Source organism: Geotrypetes seraphini, chromosome 4 (genome assembly GCF_902459505.1).
Source record: "Geotrypetes seraphini chromosome 4, aGeoSer1.1, whole genome shotgun sequence".
NCBI classification, from domain to species: domain Eukaryota; kingdom Metazoa; phylum Chordata; class Amphibia; order Gymnophiona; family Dermophiidae; genus Geotrypetes; species Geotrypetes seraphini.
Window position 1 is genome coordinate 264,787,662 of NC_047087.1, and position 17,483 is coordinate 264,805,144.

A 17,483-nucleotide genomic window follows, 5' to 3' on the forward strand; every position below is an offset into this window, starting at 1 on the left:
TTTGTGTTTTTTAAATGTGTTACATATCTTTTTAATAGTGTTCCATGAAGAAGACGTTTTTATACGTCGAAACAGGGATCCTTGTAGGGACCATTACTTGTTCAATAAAGACTTTATCATGGGTTGAAAAGACACCTCCCTTGCCTCTTCTGTTTGACTGCCCTTTTCTTTTTCCATTGCCCTCACCCCTACTTATCGTTCCCTCTCTTTGTAACATATATTGTGTCTTCAATCAAAATTGAATATTCAGTATAACTGGGCTCGTCTTATGGAATGTTTTACCTCCATTTCTTTGTCTTGTAAGCTCACGTACTACATTCAAAATAGACCTTAAAACCTTTTTATTTACTGATATTTATAGTCCACGACATGCTGCTGCCCTGCCTGTTGAATGTTGGCCCAAAGGGTCAACGCTTTAGCTCTCATCCTCCTCTTCTCTCACCAAAATTACATAGTTTCAAAACTGTTTCAAGACAGCATGAAACAGAAAGATGCAAGATGCACGGATGCAAGAGTGGTATATTGAATCCCAATTAAATTAATCCCAATCAAATCCCAATTAAATTAAAAACTTAACTATATTTAACCGACTTTACATTTAATACTATGAAACCAAAAAAAACTAGCCTTCATAATCACTAGCTAAGTGTTTCTGTGCAAGGTTTCATGATTGCAGGTTTTGTCATTTCGACAATATTGATTAATACCATTTTAAGTTTCCCCGGTGGCCTAAATTGCATGTTGATTTGGAAAACTACTTGAATGTTCTATCAAGCCTTCTTGAAATGGTTCATCTATGAACCTCTTTTATCCCTCTTACATTTGGCAATTGTGATATTTTGAATTTATAATCAGTATCATTCTGCAAGAATACATTTGTTAAAAAAAAAAAAAAAATCAATGATTTGAATCCCTCCCACTTCGATGTTCCTTGAATTATCCTTAGTACAACCTTACTCTGTTCAACTTATCTTCCTGCAATGGGAGAATGACCATGTAGCCCTACTTGTCAAGTCATTACATTGATTTCTTCACTTTCACACACAGTTACAACTTGGGGCTCCTTTTACTAAGATGCAGTAAGCACTAGTGTGTGCTTACCACATCTTAGAAGGGCTTATCACAGGAAATTCTGAGACATCCTGTAGTACAGACATGTCAAACTCACCCGCGGGCCAAATTTGGCCTGCAGGGTACTAAAATTTGGCCCACCAATCAACTCCTGCCGTCACTGAGATTTGGCCTATCGTTCCTTTCCTCCCTCTATCAGGTGCAGCGCAGCTCCGCCAATGTTAAAAGGAGCCGCATCAAAATCGGAGTCCTGCCACCACCGTAGCGCATTCCCTCTGCCGCTGTCCCAGACGTCAGAGAAGGGGTGGGACCGAGGCAGAGGGAACATGCTACGACAGTGGAAGGGCTCCAATTTTGACGCGGATCCTTTTGACATTGGCGGAGCTGCACTGCACCTGATGGAGGGTGGGAAGGAACAGTGGTTGTGTGCTGTTGGGCCCCTTTTTGGCTTCAGGCTCTCTCCTGCCTCAGTATCTACGCATTGTTGATGCTCCCTCCTTTCTCAGACCGCTGGTGACTATCTTCAGCTGTTGGGATGGAGGGAGGGAAGAAGAAAGAAGGGGCCCTGGCAAGTGAGTTATCAGAAGACAACCAGAGCCTGGGACCCCCAACATGATCTGAAAAATGACCAGACAACAAAAGGTAGAAAAAAATAATTTGAATTTCTGTTTTGTGATTACAATATGTCAGATTTGAAATATGTATCCTGCCAGTGCTGCTGGTGTTGGAAAGCAAGCGTGAACTAGGACCTAAAAGAGAGAGGAAAAGTCTTTTTTATTTGTTTTGTTTACATCACAGAGCCAGCGTGGGGTTGGAGAGGTTGTAACCCTATACTTCTGCTAAGACTATGGGGTTCTTTTATTAAGGTACGCATTTAGCATGCACTGAATCAGTTAGCGTACCTTAATAAAAGGAACCCTGTAGAGGGAGGCCCCCCGAGTGATCGTAGCCGGCGCTGGGTGTTTCTGCTCTCTTTTTATAATGATATTAAATTTCAGGAGATGTTGAGAGAAAGTTGGAAGACTTATGCTCTTACTAATACAGCACAACAGGATCACCCGGTGCTATTATGGGATGCTGCTAAGGCAGTGTTGTGGGGGGCCATCTTTAGTTATATTAGTTATGCCAGAAAAACATGGGACTGAGAAATCCTACGTCTGGATAAGGCAGGCGCGTCGCCAGTTTGGTCGGACCCAGTTGCCAGTGGATCGGGCTCAGTATTTGGAGCTTCAGGTGGCTCTCAATGGGCTGCTGCATAAACGGGCGTGTAAATCCATGGCTTATTACAAGTACCAGTTGTATCGGCATGGCCAGAAGGGGGGTAAACTGATGGCTCGCCTGACATCCTCGGAGTGGGGCCGGTGGAAGGTGACAACTTTGAAGGATAAAAGTGGGGGTCGGGTCACTACGGATAGGGGTATTTGTGAGATCTTTCGGAATTACTATCGCACACTATATGCCCCTCCAGCTGATAATGGGTTGTGTGGGCGCATGTATCTGCAGAATGTTGCTCATCCAAGCCTTGGTGACTCCGGAAGAGGTGTATGCGGCAATTGTGCAGAGTCTCTTGTTAAAGGCCCCTGGGGAGGATGGGCTTCTTAATGAATTTTATAAGATCTTAGGTGAAGGGATAGTGCAACCTCTGGCTCAAGCATTTAATGTGATGATCCAGGCGGAGGCTATGTCCGAAAGGTTGAATCTTGCGCAGATTTTGGTGCTCCAGAAGCCTGGTAGGGACCCGACGGTGCCGGAGGCTTATCGTCCAATATCTTTGTTAAACGCAGAAGTTAAACTACTGGCTAAAATCATGGCGAATCGGTTAGCACGGGTACTGCCACGGATTTTGCATGAAGCACAAGTTGGGTTTGTCAAAGGTAGATCGATCGCCGGGAACATGCGTAAACTTTTGCTGTCCCTAGAGTTGTGGGCCTCTCAGAGATCAAGGGCGTTGTTGATTAGTTTTGACATTGAAAAGGCGTTCGACCGGGTGCGGTGGGATTTTATGTTTGACACTTTGATGGCGTATGGTATTGGGAGCAATTTTCTCTCGGCAGTGCAGGCATTGTATGCTTTGCCACAAGCTCACATTTTGGTCAATGGCGTGGAATCTGACCTCTTTGATATTTCCTGTGGGACACAGCAGGGTTGCCCTTTATCTCCATTGCTCTTCGTCATGACTTGGGATCATCGTATTCGAGATGTCTATGCAATGCTGTAGATAAAGAGATTTCAGGTGGGGGATCAGCAGTTTAAATTGGCGGCATATGCAGATGACTTGGTGCATATTGTGGACCCGGAGCGGTCTTTATCTGCAGTATTGGAGTTGTTGCTTGAGTATGGGGATTACGCTGGTTTGCGGCTTAATTTGAATAAGTCTGAGGTGTTGGCTTCTTCTGTGGATATTCGGGAGGGGTGGGGGATGCACTTTCCCTTGCGGTAGGCACAGGATTCGTTCCGCTATCTTGGGGTCCAAATTGCTATGGATGTCCATGCCTTGTATCGTTTGAACGTGTCTAAGTTGTTGTTGGAAACGAAACATTGGTTGGATGGTTGGCAATTGCTTCCCTTATCCTTGATGGGTCAGAGTCAGCTGGTTAGGATGATGGTATTGCCCCTGTGGCTTTATTTATTTCAAACACTTCCTCTGCGCTTGCTGCAGAAAGATCTTCTTAAGATCCAAGGCATGTTTTCTAAATTTGTTTGGGCAGCAAAGAAGCCTAAAATGCTCGTGCAAGGTTTACAGAGGGAATGGGGACAGGGGGGGACTGGGCCTGTCAAATTTACAACGATATAATTATGCCTGTCTGTTGCATCACTTAGGGGATTGGTTGTTGGGGGTCGACTAAGTTTACCCCAGTGCAAATGGAGAGAGCTTATTATGCTCTGGCACACCTTTTTTCCTTGGTGCATCTCCCCTGAGCGTTGCTATCGGCTCAGTTTCATCAGAGTTTGCTGGTGAGTTCCATGCAGGCTGCGTGGAAGTGGTTAGTCTGTAATTTGGATGGGGACCCATGTATTACTGATCAGATACCACTCCATGGGCACTCTCCCTTCCCACCTGGGTCTGACAATGTGGCTTTTCTCAATTGGGAACAAGAGGGGGTTTGGCAGTTGGAGCATGTTATGACACCGGAGGGGAATTTGGTGGAGTTTGCAGCCTTACAGAGCCGTGTTGGGGGCAAAATAGGGTAACTTATTTGCCTATACTCAACTTAAGCATTACTGGGCTACTTTAGACCAGGGGCAGTTGGGAGCCAGAATTGGTTCCCGCCTGCGGGCATTTTTTGGTCTTGACGCTGAGGAGATATTGTCGGTGTCGATGCTTTATAAGGGTTTGGGGAATGTGGAAGCGTGTAAAGATATGAGTTTATATCGTAGAGGGTGGGAAAAAGATTTGCAGATACCCTTACAGGCGTGAGATATTGTTGCGCAAATCCGGGGAGTTCCCGACCTGACCCGCAGTGCGACCCTTCAGGAATGCTATTATCGGGTGATCTTTAGGGCTTATCTTACACCTCAGCAGTATTATTATTGTGGGAGTGCTGAGTCTAAGCTGTGTACTAAATGCGGTTCAGGGGAAGGGACCTTTGGACATATGTTCTGGTGGTGCCCGGTTATACAATGCTATTGGCAGGATATTTTACATTTTATGCGTACTGGGCTGGGTTTAGCATTGGCGGGCACACCGGACCAGCTGGTGTTAGATTTAGCTGGGGCTTATGGGACAATGGGTGGGGTGCATAAACTGTTATTGCCGGAAGCTAGTCTTGGTGGCTCAGAAGGGCATTTTGAAATATTGGATTTCTTCTGAGCTTCCAGGGTTTTGGCTTTGGAGGGGTGATGTGCATCAGTTGGCCTGTTGGGAAGCCTGAGATGCGAAGGGTTCCAGGAAAGGGAGTCAACGATATGTGCGGCTTTGGGATCCCTATCTTCAGATTTTACATCTCAAAGGGCGCAGTCTACTCTTGAATGAGTTATGATTTTCCATTGCTCCTTGGGTTTGCCTTTAGCTCTGGATGGAATGTGGGGTTTTTTTGTTGTTGTTTCTTTTGCAGTGGATGTCAGAGGGGGAATTGGGGGGGGGGAATGGGGTGGTTTTGTTTTTGTTGATTTTTTTCTGTGTAATATGCGCTTTGTGAGGATATGGAGGGGGAGGGCCCATGCAGTTTCTGTGGCCCGGGGATTATAAGAGTCCAGATTCCCGGGTCATTCTTTTGTAGTTGGTTGGGATTGTTATGTGGGCCCCTACTTTCTCCTGGGGGTTTTGTTGATGGGGGAAGAGATGTAGGGGGAGGGGTTGGGGATGTCGGAGGACTGTTATTGTTGATTGTTTCTTTTCTTTTGTCATCCTTTGTATGGCATTTAACTCAATAAAAATGTTTTAACACTAAAAGGACCCTTAAGTATCATAAGAACATAAGAACATAAGAAGTTGCCTCCGCTGAGGCAGACCATAGGTCCATCCTGCCCAGCGGTCCGCTCCCGCGGCGGCCCATCAGGCCCATCGCCTGAGTAGTGGTCTATATCTATCTATACCCTTCAATCCCTTTTTCTTCTAGGAATCTATCCAAACTTTCTTTGAAACCATTTAATGTTTTCTTGTCTATAACAGCCTCTGGAAGCACGTTCCATGTATCCACCACCCTCTGAGTGAAAAAGAACTTCCTAGCGTTTGTTCTAAACCTGTCCCCTTTCAATTTCTCCGATTTAGCCTATGTTTTTGATTTCGGCCCCTTATGTGATTGAGTTTGACACCCCTGCTGTAGTAAGTTCCAAAACCATGAGCTAGAACTTTTTAATTTTTTTACATTTTTGGGGAGGCGGTATGTCTGGGGGGCAGAGAATAGGCATCTTTGTGCTAATCAGTGCATCTACATTGATGTATTTTAGCTGCTTAGTGACTGATTTTTCTGGGGATTTCAAGCAGATCTTATATCTCCTTTTTCTTCCTTCTTTGAATGCACACCTGCACTTTATATTTATATATGTATTCATCTGCACCAGAAAAGTGTTTTGAAATAAGGGAAAAGATGATGTATGGGTCAGGGTTTATTTAGACCTTCGGTCTGTTGCTAGTCACCTATGAATATCTGCCCGGGGCTTTTGGCGATTCAGAGGGATAACTGATCCTGTACTGAAATCCCCTTATCTGGATGTTTTAAATTTAAATTTAAACTTCAGGTGGCATCCTTCGTTGGGAGTCAAAGGTTGTTTTTTTTTTTACCAATTATTCTACTTGAGTTTTTCATTGTATTGGTAATATTTTTTGGTTTTTTGAAGCCTATTAGCTGCTTAGTGCCAGAGCCATAACCACCTACAAAATAGGTTGTAAGGGCTTTTGTGCTAATTTGGGGTAAATGCTACATACTAATACAGGGGGGACGTGTCGGCTAAAAGACATTCACTACAAAGCTAAGTTCATAATGACTTACTAATGATTCATAACATGGAAAATTAAAATTTAAAATGAAAGATTTATATTAAGCATAAGAAGAAAGAGTAGGTGCAATGGGACTGGTGAGGATTTCAGTCATGGGGTGTTATGCAGTATACTACACCATCTTGTAGCGTGGCCGGTCCTTAAGGCTTGCAGTAACCGGCCCATGCTCGCAATATTCTCCCCAGCGTGCTTCCTCAAGAAGGAGGAAGTCCCTGTTGTGCATAAACTTATCTTATGTGAAAAAACAGGATGGCCTCACACAAGTAAGTAATGAATAACCAAAAGTCAAATTTATTGTTCAATTCACCAATCAAAGTAAAATGCATCAAAAGAAAAATGTATTCCAAAAAAAAAGGTCCTTGGCAAAACATATAACATAACATGAAAGCAACCAGCCTGGTCTGGAAATCTGTTTCAAAGTTCCTTAGCAATGTCCCAGGTGTAATAAAGTCCCTTAATAGTCCTTGACTCCTCCAGAGTCTTATTGGTAATTGGCAAACTCTGTAAGATATACTGCACTGTACAGCCTTAGCAAATGCAGCAACAAACATTGGCAGATTTGTCAAAAGGTTCTTTGGTATCCAAAAGAAAAATAAACTTCCAAACTATTCATCATGACACAGTGTAAATCCTGTCTCAAACTTCCAGGATATTCACACCTGCTTGCTGAAGTTTTGTTTCACAGCAGCTCTTGATAAGCAAGAAAAAAAAAACTCTCACAACAGCAAAACCCTTGACTAGCATATCTTTCATTCATTAGCAGACTCCAAGCAAATCCTCAGGTTCAACAGAAAAGGAAACATTTCACAAAACTCAGCACACAAAAAAAAACAATTCCAAATTAATTAGTTTCCATTTCTTCACCTATTCCCACCTCAGGTAAAGTGCTGTACTCCATAGCTTCACCTTCAGGATTTTCCAGGGTTGTATCCTCTAGTTCAGTGTCCAACATCTCAATGTCCCTTGGCTCAGGGAAACTAGGAGACTCCTTCCACATGAGAGCTTCTCCTCTGTCTCCCTTCCTCTTGGTCAGCCAGCCCTCTAAATGCTGCCAAGCTGCTGTACCATGCCCAGCCCTACTCTGGGGCTGAACTTCCTTCAGCTGTGTTTTCCTTCTCCCCTGCTTAGCCAGCTTGACACAAAATGGAGGATTTAAAGAGCCCTTACCAGTTTTCATCAGGCTGTGTTCTGCCTCAGGTTTAAACACAGCCTGTGCTTCCTGTTCTTGCTCTTGTCTATCAGGGATAACATGGTTGGCCCGGACTAGTTTCAGGGAGTGATTTTTGTGACTCTTTCCTGGCACAAGGCCGGCATTGGACTCGGGCTTGTGACAATCTGTAATCTGAAGACCCTATGCACATTAAGAATTACATGTTATAGCTTACGCTCGATTATGTGAAAACATGCTAATGGCAACATTAGTGCATACAAACTATTCGACAGATGGTAGAAGCACTGATAAAAGACAGCATCTATGAGCACATAGAAAAAAATGGACAACTGAAAGCGAGCCAGCATGGCTTCTGCAAGGGAAGATCGTGCCAAACGAACTTACTGCACTTCTTTGAAGGGATAAACAGCCAGATGGACAAAGGGGAACTCATAGACATCATTTATCTCGACTTCCAAAAAGCCTTTGACAAGGTACCTCATGAGCGGCTACTTAGGAAGCTGTGGATCCACGGGGTGGAAGGGGACGTATACAGATGGATTAAACACTGGTTGGCAGGCAGAAAGCAAAGGATTGGTGTGAAGGGCCACTACTCGGACTGGAGGAGGCTCACGAGTGGTGTTCCGCAGGGGTCGGTGCTCGGACCGCTGCTGTTCAATGTATTTATAAATGACCTAGAAACGGGGACGAAATGTGAAGTTATAAAATTTGCAGATGATACCAAACTCTGTAGCAGGGTTAGAACCGCGGAAGACTGTGAAGACCTACAAAGGGACCTAAACAAACTGGAAGAGTGGGCAAATAAATGGCAAATGAACTTCAATATAGAGAAATGCAAGGTCATGCATATAGGGAAAAAGAACCCGATGTTCAGCTACAAAATGGGGGGATCAGTGCTAGGGGAAAGTACCCTTGAAAAAGACTTGGGTGTGCTGGTAGACACAACAATGAAATCAACGGCACAATGTGCAGCAGCCTCAAAGAAAGCAAACCGAATGTTGGGCATTATTAAGAAGGGTATTACAACAATGACGAAGGAAGTCATCATGCCGCTGTAACGCGCGATGGTGCGCCCGCATCTGGAGTATTGTGTCCAATATTGGTCACCGTACCTCATGAAGGACATGGCGATACTTGAGAGGGTTCAGAGAAGAGCGACGAAAATGATAAAAGGTATGGAAAACCTTTCATACACAGACAGGTTAGAAAGGCTGGGGCTCTTCTCCCTAGAAAAGCAGAGACTCAGAGGAGACATGATAGAGACCTTCAAGATCATGAAGGCATAGAGAAGGTAGAAAGGGACAGATTCTTTAGCCTATTTGGGACTACTAAAACAAGGGGGCACTCAGAGAAATTGAAAGGGGACAGGTTTAGAACCAATGCTAGGAAATTCTTTTTCACTCAGAGGGTGGTGGACACCTGGAATGCGCTTCCGGAGGTTGTGATAGGACAGAGTACACTACCGGGTTTCAAAGAAGGATTGGATAAATTCCTGAAGGATACGGGGATTGAGGGATATAGATAGAGGTAGAGATAGAGATAGGATATGATAGGGTATAGATAGAAGGACAATGATTTAGACAAGGATCACCTTACTGGTCATGGGCCTGATGGCCGCCCGCGGGAGCGGACTGCTGGGCGCGATGGACCTCTGGTCTGACCCAGCGGAGGCAACTCTTATATTCTTATGTTCTTATAACACCTTCGATAACTCTTCACATCAAATTTTGCACATTTACAGACCCTCAGAAGTACCACCTAGGACTCAAGTAAATTCATTGTACCAGGTTTTATGTACTTTTTAAAATTAATTTCAGTGGTCGGTTAAAGCGGCGGTAAGCATAGCAAAGGGATATGAGCCTTGAAAAAACCCCTTCGAGTGAAACATGTTGGCGGTAAAATCCCTGAGAGCAAGACCACAATTTTAAGCTAAGTACTTTAACCATATATACACAAAAGGTGGTAAAATAAATTTATAAAGGTTTTGATAAAACTTTCATGATCCGGTGAGAAAGTAGTACATAAAGCCTGGTACAATGAATTTACTTGAGTCCTAGGTGGTACTTCTGAGGGTCTGTAAATGTGCAAAATTTGATGTGAGGACTAATCGAATATGTTATAAATTTACATGTTCTGGTGAATAGTTTAAATGAACATTCTCACAGAAGACTTTTCTATTAACTACAGTGCTGTTTAGAGAACATTAGTGCATAGCCATTAATTTTGAAAATGGAAAATCAGGCACTGTGTGCCCTGGCAGATTCAAAGTATGCCCCGAGATGCCGGTGAGGAGAGGCGCAGGCGCCAGCTGACTGCTTACAGACTATGCCTCTCGCAGCAAGAGGCATGTCAGTAGTCAGTCAGCTGGCGCCGGCACCTCTGCTCCTCGCCAGTACCTCTGCTCCTTCTCTTCACTTCTCCTTCTGCAGCCCCCCCCCCCCCAACTAGCGGTAATAGGAGGATCAAGGCCACAGCTGGAGGATATCTGCGCATGCACAGATGTCGAAGTGATGACATCACGCATGTGCATGACATCATTGTGTTGACATCCGCGCATTTCCGGGTGCCGCATTTTAAAAGGTTTGCGACACACTGCCTTAAGGTGTGGAAAAGAGCCGTGTAAGGGTTCGCTAAGTCCACTTTCTACCGCAGCTTAGTAAGCAACAACTTGTTCTTCATTCTGCAGCTTTTCATTACCACTCCTTTCTTTATACACTTTCTTGTGATCTCATCAGGCAAGTTGCTATTACCAGTGCTCTTCTCCTCCATTACCAACTCCCAGCTCTCAATCTTGCAGTTGTTGATTGCACAGAATAGTCTTTGGTGACGGTGCACTGGCCATATTCAAATCCCATCTAACAAAAATCCACCATTTTGAGAGGCTGTTTTTATTTCTTAAAACCTGGCTCTTTTTCTGATCAAAAGCTTATCAATTTTAACCATGTTTACTTTAATAAAACAATTCCTAAAATCTCCTATTTGTTTTCTGTGCCTGGACTAGATTGCAAGCTTCACTGAGTAAAGAATTTTTCTCGTATTTCCCTGTACAATGCTGCCTTTGTTTAGTAGTATCACAGAAACGATAAGCAAAATTTAATGCCTAAAAACTGAATTGTTAATTAAATGGAAGGATAACCCCAGTGGTGCTTCAGAGATTACTGCTAAAGGTCAAAAGTGCCAGTCTTCAGTTTTATTTTAGAGTGACTTATGTAAAGTGGTATGTAGTATGCTACTGAATACTATGAGGTACATAATGGAAATAAAAATACATCTAAAAACCCGCCTAAATCAGCACTTGGGCGACCTAAAAGGGGTCATCCAAGTGCCGATAATAGAACTGGGTTTTAGACATATCTAGAGGCATCTTAGGCCTTTTGACTGCCACTGTGCATCTAGAGCGAAAGGGGCATTTTTTTGTGGAGTGGTTAGGGCGGGATGTGGGCCGACCAAACTTAAGTCATCCTGCAGCGATAATCAAAAGTTTGACGAGACTGCCTAGAAGGAACTTATATGTTGTGACTTAGGCAATCTAAAAACAGGTATAAGTGCCCAGAAGGTATCCAAAGTAACCAGATAACCACTGCAAGGACAAAGTACAGACCCCCATGCACTTCCCCAGTGATCACTGACTCCCCACACAGTCATAAAAATTGGAATAAAAACATACATACCTACCTCCAGAATATCAGCACCTGGCATAGGAAAACCTAGTAGAGCTGCACAGAGGTGGCTTAAGTAATCTGGGGGTTGGGCTAGTGAACCATAGAGAGGAGGATCCAGGCCCATAAGACACTCTAATCACTGCATTTATGGTGAAAAATGTGCGCCTACTAAACCCCCTCCCTCAAACCCTACTGTACTGCCATATAGGTATAACCTGCAGCCATAAGGGCTATTGGGGTGATAGACAGATGGGTATAGCAGTTTTTGGGGGGCTCACCATGACCTGCAAGGGAGTTGTGGTGAGATGTTTATGTGGTACCCTTTTTGTGAAGTTCACAGAAGTGCTCTAAGGTGCCTCACTACTCTGTTGCTATGTCTGGGTGGCCAGTCCATCACTTTGCTAACCTTTTTCTAGGCATTTTGGATGAGAATGCGGTATAAAGACAGATGACTTGGTGGTCTGGATGATCAAATGGCTGGAAGTATAAATAGACGAATTTTGGGGGAAAAAAAATATTTTGGATGTATTTTTTGAGAATGGACATTAGATGCTGCCGACTTTGGGCAACCAGCACCCTAGGCCCAAAACGGATTTAGACTTTTTTTTTATTATGCCGCTCCACATATACAAGGTTATGTTATTTGGATATGGTTGTGATAACTTTAGGCCTGCTATTTGGGCAACAAGACATAGCCCAACTTTGTCCAGACAGAAATGAATAAATATCAACACTGTCCAGACAAAATTTTTTTATGCCACAACAATGTCACCAGTCCTATCTCTTCTTAACCAACTAAATTTTGTGCTGCTACCTCAATTATTTTGGCCTATAAAACTATAACATAAGCTATAAGGTAGGAGCCAACTTAAATTCATGGATCAATAACTCATTAAAGAGGTAAACACAGAGAGTCACTGTTAGGTCCAGTACTACTCAGTTTGTTTAAATGATCCAGAGGATGGAGTGATGAGTGAGGTTGTAAAATTTGCAGATGATACCGAACTATGATAAAACTACACTAGGCTAATTAAAACACAATCTAAGCCACTGAGAGCAGGATTCTCTAAACTCATCATGCATTTAACAATGGTGCTAAACCATTGTTAAATGCATATATTTTACTGCCCGATTACTAAAACGGCTCACCATGGTCTTTTCCATGCTTTCTAGCAGCCTCCGCTTGCACTATGCAAATGTAGTACAATAAGGTCATTAATATTAAAACTGTACTATAATGAGATCATTAATATTAAAATGACCTCTCAGGGTGATTCTCAAAATGAATGTCCCTCCATTTATGAGAAATAAGGGTCAATATTTACCAGCAGGGTTTGAGCTGTCATAGCCTTACTTTCATGTCAATGCCTGAGAGCTGATTGGCTCAGGCACTGATAGGAAAATAAAGCAGCTCAGATCCACCACCACATATGGCCACGATTCTTCCTAAATGGAGCCCAAAAAAAGCCTGGTAGTCTAGTGCCCCTCCCCCAAGCCATTGCCACCCCCTGTCGATGCCCCTCTCAGTGGAAGATCAGCAGGAGGAATACCCACTCTCTCCTGCCACAGGGTTGGTGACACCCCCTCCCCCCCCCCCAACTGCAAGCATGATTCATGCAAAGATAAGTGCCAGAAATGTAGGCCCAAAAAACCCTCTAGGTACGATTCTGAAACCAGCGCTGATGCATGATTGGCGGCCACTTTTAAGGGGGCTGCTAATATCAGCGCCAGTTACAGAATCCGGCCTTAGATTGCTACTTATATGTGAACTGTCATTCTTATGCATGGGAATTTCCTTTTAAATGTGTAATTTGTAAAATAGTTTCTTCTCATGTGTGCCACCACATATAGCTATATTTCCTAAGGCTCTATATGTGTTCTATAAAAGACTCTGTGTTTACAGTCTTTTATAAAACAGTATCTGTTTTCTGATTTAGAACTCCTGGACAAATTTAGGCTGATAGTCAGTTGCCATGTAGTTTCAAGCTTCATGCTTCTGCTCTGTCTCATGAGGCATAGCAGCTCAAATGCTGAATAAAAAGCATTAGCTTGAAACCACCCATGCATTGCACAAAATAGTTTGCTTTAGCAATATAAGCTGTTATGAGTTTTTGGTGTTAAAGGAGTCTGAAGAAACAGAATCTTCTTCTTACTGACTATGTTCAGTATCAGAAAAAATATACAATGCTTCTAAAATAATTTTGAGATCCATACTGATTAGGGAGTGAAGAGCTTATGGGCACGATAGAAGACCGGGACTTGGGTGTGATTGTATGTGATGATCTTAAGGTGGCCAAACAGGTTGAAAAGGTGATGGTGAAAGCTAGAAAGATGCTCACGCGGCAGCCCTTAGGTCATAGACCAGTGCCCTAACTGAGACTAGCTTTACCTGTGTACGTTCTGGTTCAGCAGGAACTTCTCTAACTTTATCTTGAATCCCTGGAGGGTGTTTTCCCCTATAACAGCCTCCGGAAGAGCGTTCCAGTTTTCCACCACTCTCTGGGTGAAGAAGAACTTCCTTACATTTTACGGAATCTATCCCCTTTTAACTTGACGAATTACAGATCTAAAAAAAATTGTTTTTGTGCTAATCCAGTAAGGTCCTCCAGCATCATCCCCATAGTTGTTTTCAACGTGTCCAGCCATCTGATTGAGGTCACCCTCTTCGCCTGGTTCCTTTGATCTTTCCAAACATGATGTCCTTCTCCAATGATCTTTCTTTTCTGACAGTATGACCAAAATAACACAGTCGTATCTTCATTATTTGGGCTTCTAGTGACATAGCTGGTTTGATCTCTTCCAGAATCAATTTGTTAGTTCTTTTGGCTGTCCATGGCACGCATAAAATCCTTCTCTAACTCCAAAACTCAATCTAGCCCTCAGACACAGAGATCAGAACTGAGATGTCTAAGTTGGGATGTGGTTGGTTTTGTAACAAATTCCTTAATCTTTCTTCTGGGAAACTCAGAACATGGTCCCAGGATGCAAGTTGGGATGTGCTCAGTTCCAGTGGTATTTTAGGAACAAATTTGCCAACATAGAGACTTTTCTAAAATACCTGAAGGAGTGCACATGCAGTGGAAGAAGCCATTTTATAAAGACACACTGAAAAAAAACAAACAGCATGAACCAGGCAGTTTCCAGTTGGTGAAGTCAGCACATATGTGGTACATGTGAAAGTGATGATTTCACAATGCCACTTCCACCTGTAGCTATCCAATTTTAAATAATTTAAATAGCAAGGCCACAATTTGAATCTAGTTTCATTTTGGAGATGAATATAAACATTTTGGAGATGGATATAAAAGAAAACTGATAAAGGAGAATGACTCCCTTAACACCCTGTCCTAAATGAGCAGTTTTTTAAAATGTATATATGCCTTTAAGCTGGTGAAATCCTAATGTGAAAAATTTTACCCTTACATGTGTATTCTGAGGAGTAGTGGCTCATGGCCAGCAGGGGGTGGTGTTTATGGGACGGTAATGGGAATGGATGTCAGACCATGATAGTGCAGTATTTTTTGTGGAGTTTTTCTACAAAAGCGCCTGTTTTTCGTATGATTCTGGGTAATTCTAGTTAGATAATTCTGTGTTAGTTAAGGACCACGCCCAAATAGAAGCATACGGAAAAACGGGTGAATAAAAATCTGAATAATATGTAAAAGCCAGAGAAAAACACACCACAGATTAATATAAGGGAAAGCATAATAATATCTGTTTATGTACTTTGCTGTTGAGCCAAATCATGGTGGAAATCATGATTACATGATTACATGGAATCCATTTTGAGTTGAGGAATCCATTTTGTGTATCCAGGTCTTTGTTCTCAGCATCGTGGTGTTAATTAATACCACATGTGCTGTAGACTGGCTAGGAAAATAACGTGTTCTAAACTAAGATATAAAATGCATGAAGTATGAATGGCCAAGACATGAATGAAATTATGAATGTTTGGGGCCCCTGAATGTGATATGTGGTGATATAAATGGTTTATAAAAAGAACACTAAGGAAAAATCCTGAGCACAACATCTGGAAATAATTAGAGTCAGAGACTGTTGCTTCAGTCTTAAGCATAGGAAGGGGGGCATTGGAAGCCCACGCTTAGCACTGTGTCAGTGTAACATGAAGCTGTCAATTCTCCTCCTCCAGACTAAAGTTACTGTGTAAGATTATAACCTGTCAATTTAGGGAGAGGTTGAGGACTTTTCAGCACCATGTTAATAATTGTAGATTCTTTTGAATAATGTTATAATGTTAATTCAGAAATCAAAAGTAATTTTCTAAAACTGCCTAACTTAATTTTTCCTTTGTCTAAACTTTTAAGACCACCTTTTTGGTGAACTGTTATTGGTTGTTATACTGATGATTTCACGGAGCTAAAAGTTATATAGTAGAATGGAATGAGATAGGAAGACGAGACCATTGTGAGAGGCCCAGCATTTGGCCACTATGACGATCTCCCATTAGCGCAACTGTTAAGCAATTATGCTGACGCTTTTGATCTCATAATGGAAAAATAGAAACTATAATTCAATAAATCTTGGTTATTATTTTTGAAACCTTGCGCTGGTGTCATTTTGCATGTATTATTATTTTCAAACCTGAAGCTTTCACAAAGGCGTCGATGTCCCTTGTTCAATTCCCATTGCAATATGGGGAATATATGTGTAGATTGCCATGCCCTTTGATATTTCTTTGTGGCATTGACCACAATATGTACCGTAAACAGAAGCTTTCAAAAATCATCATTTACATGTTTATATGCTATTCATGTGTTAATAATGCCTGCTGTTTATACAAGAATATGTTTCTAGAATATTGGCCTTGATAAATATATGTACATATCATGAACTCTATTGCTATTCTGGTCTAATCGCTGGACAACAAAGTTTTTGCTTCTTTAACATTTTGAGGTGTATCATACAGATTTGTGGCTGTTGATCATGAAAATCATGTTTAAAATTATGTATCACATACCATTTTAACAAAAAAGTACTTTTTAAAATTATTTCTTGTTATACTTTCAGGCTAACACAATTAATTCTTAGCCTAATTCTTAATAGAGGCCTATTGCTCACATTATACCTTGTTGGATATACAGTAGTGTGAGCATGTCCAGGCGTACATTCAAGGCAGGTTGCATAACATCCAGGAAATTATGCAGTATGGGCATGCCTGGGCATGCTTATACATGGGCTTCATGGATGCTGCCTGAAAAGGCTATATAAAAGCATATGAAAACATGGAACTGCTGTTAAAGCCTATCCAGTACAACTGGAACATCTGCAGTAATCTTAAAGTAGTAGCTTTGCATCTTGGAATACAGTTTGGATATACCAAGTACTGTTGTTTTATTTGTGAATGGGACATTGCATTACATTCAAAGGAGTTGCATTACATTCAAATGAACTGTCCACTCCGCAAGAATTTGGTTCCGGGACAGAAAAATGTGGTACATGAACCACTTGTTGACCCAACAAAGATATTTTTGCCTCTTCACATAAAACTTGGACTGATGAAAAATTTTGTAAAAGCGATGAGCAAGGAAGGCAAAGGTTTTCTTTATCTAAGAAAGATATTTCCAAGAATAACTGACACCAAAATTAAGGAAGGCATTTTTGTTGTTCCACAGATCAGACACGTCATCAGTGATGAGAGATTTGAATATCTGTTTGGGCCAGAGAAAATCGCCTGGAAAGCATTCAAGGATGTCACTGAGAATTTTCTTGGCAGTTACAGAGCACCAAAATATATTCAACTGTCTGACAAACTTCTTAGAGCATACACAACTATGAAGTGCAACATGGCGCTGAAGATGCACTTTCTACATTCACACTTGGACTTCTTCCCTGCAAATTTTATTGCAGTCAGTGACGAACATGGCGAAAGGTTTCACCAGGATACTGCCACTATGGAAAAATATATGTTGGCTGACTATTGTTGGACACTGCAACGAGATGCACCAGACACTGAGTACAAATGAAAATCAGCAGGAAAACACTTTTAGCCACGGCAAACTATCACAGCACATCAGAACCTTTGTGCATTAAAACATGTTATAGTCAATTAAAGATACCATCATGTTTCTCAAAATTCCTACGTGATAAAGTCAGTGGGAAATTATATTTGTGTTTGTTT

The 17,483-nt window shown here is 42.1% G+C and overlaps 1 protein-coding gene across 9 annotated transcripts in view; it reads right to left on the reverse strand.

The window, feature by feature from the left end:
• Positions 1 to 17,483, reverse strand: part of ADGRA1 (adhesion G protein-coupled receptor A1) — an 873,110-nt gene that overhangs the window by 224,835 nt on the left and 630,792 nt on the right. The window contains exon 1 of one of the 9 annotated variants that reach the window (XM_033941645.1): positions 7,386 to 7,468. The exons of the other annotated variants lie outside the window; for them this stretch is intronic. Coding sequence (XP_033797536.1) covers positions 7,386 to 7,463 — 78 coding nt within the window. The 5' untranslated portion in view covers positions 7,464 to 7,468. Of the gene's footprint in view, positions 1 to 7,385; positions 7,469 to 17,483 lie in introns of those variants that run through there. 9 annotated transcript variants of the gene reach the window in all.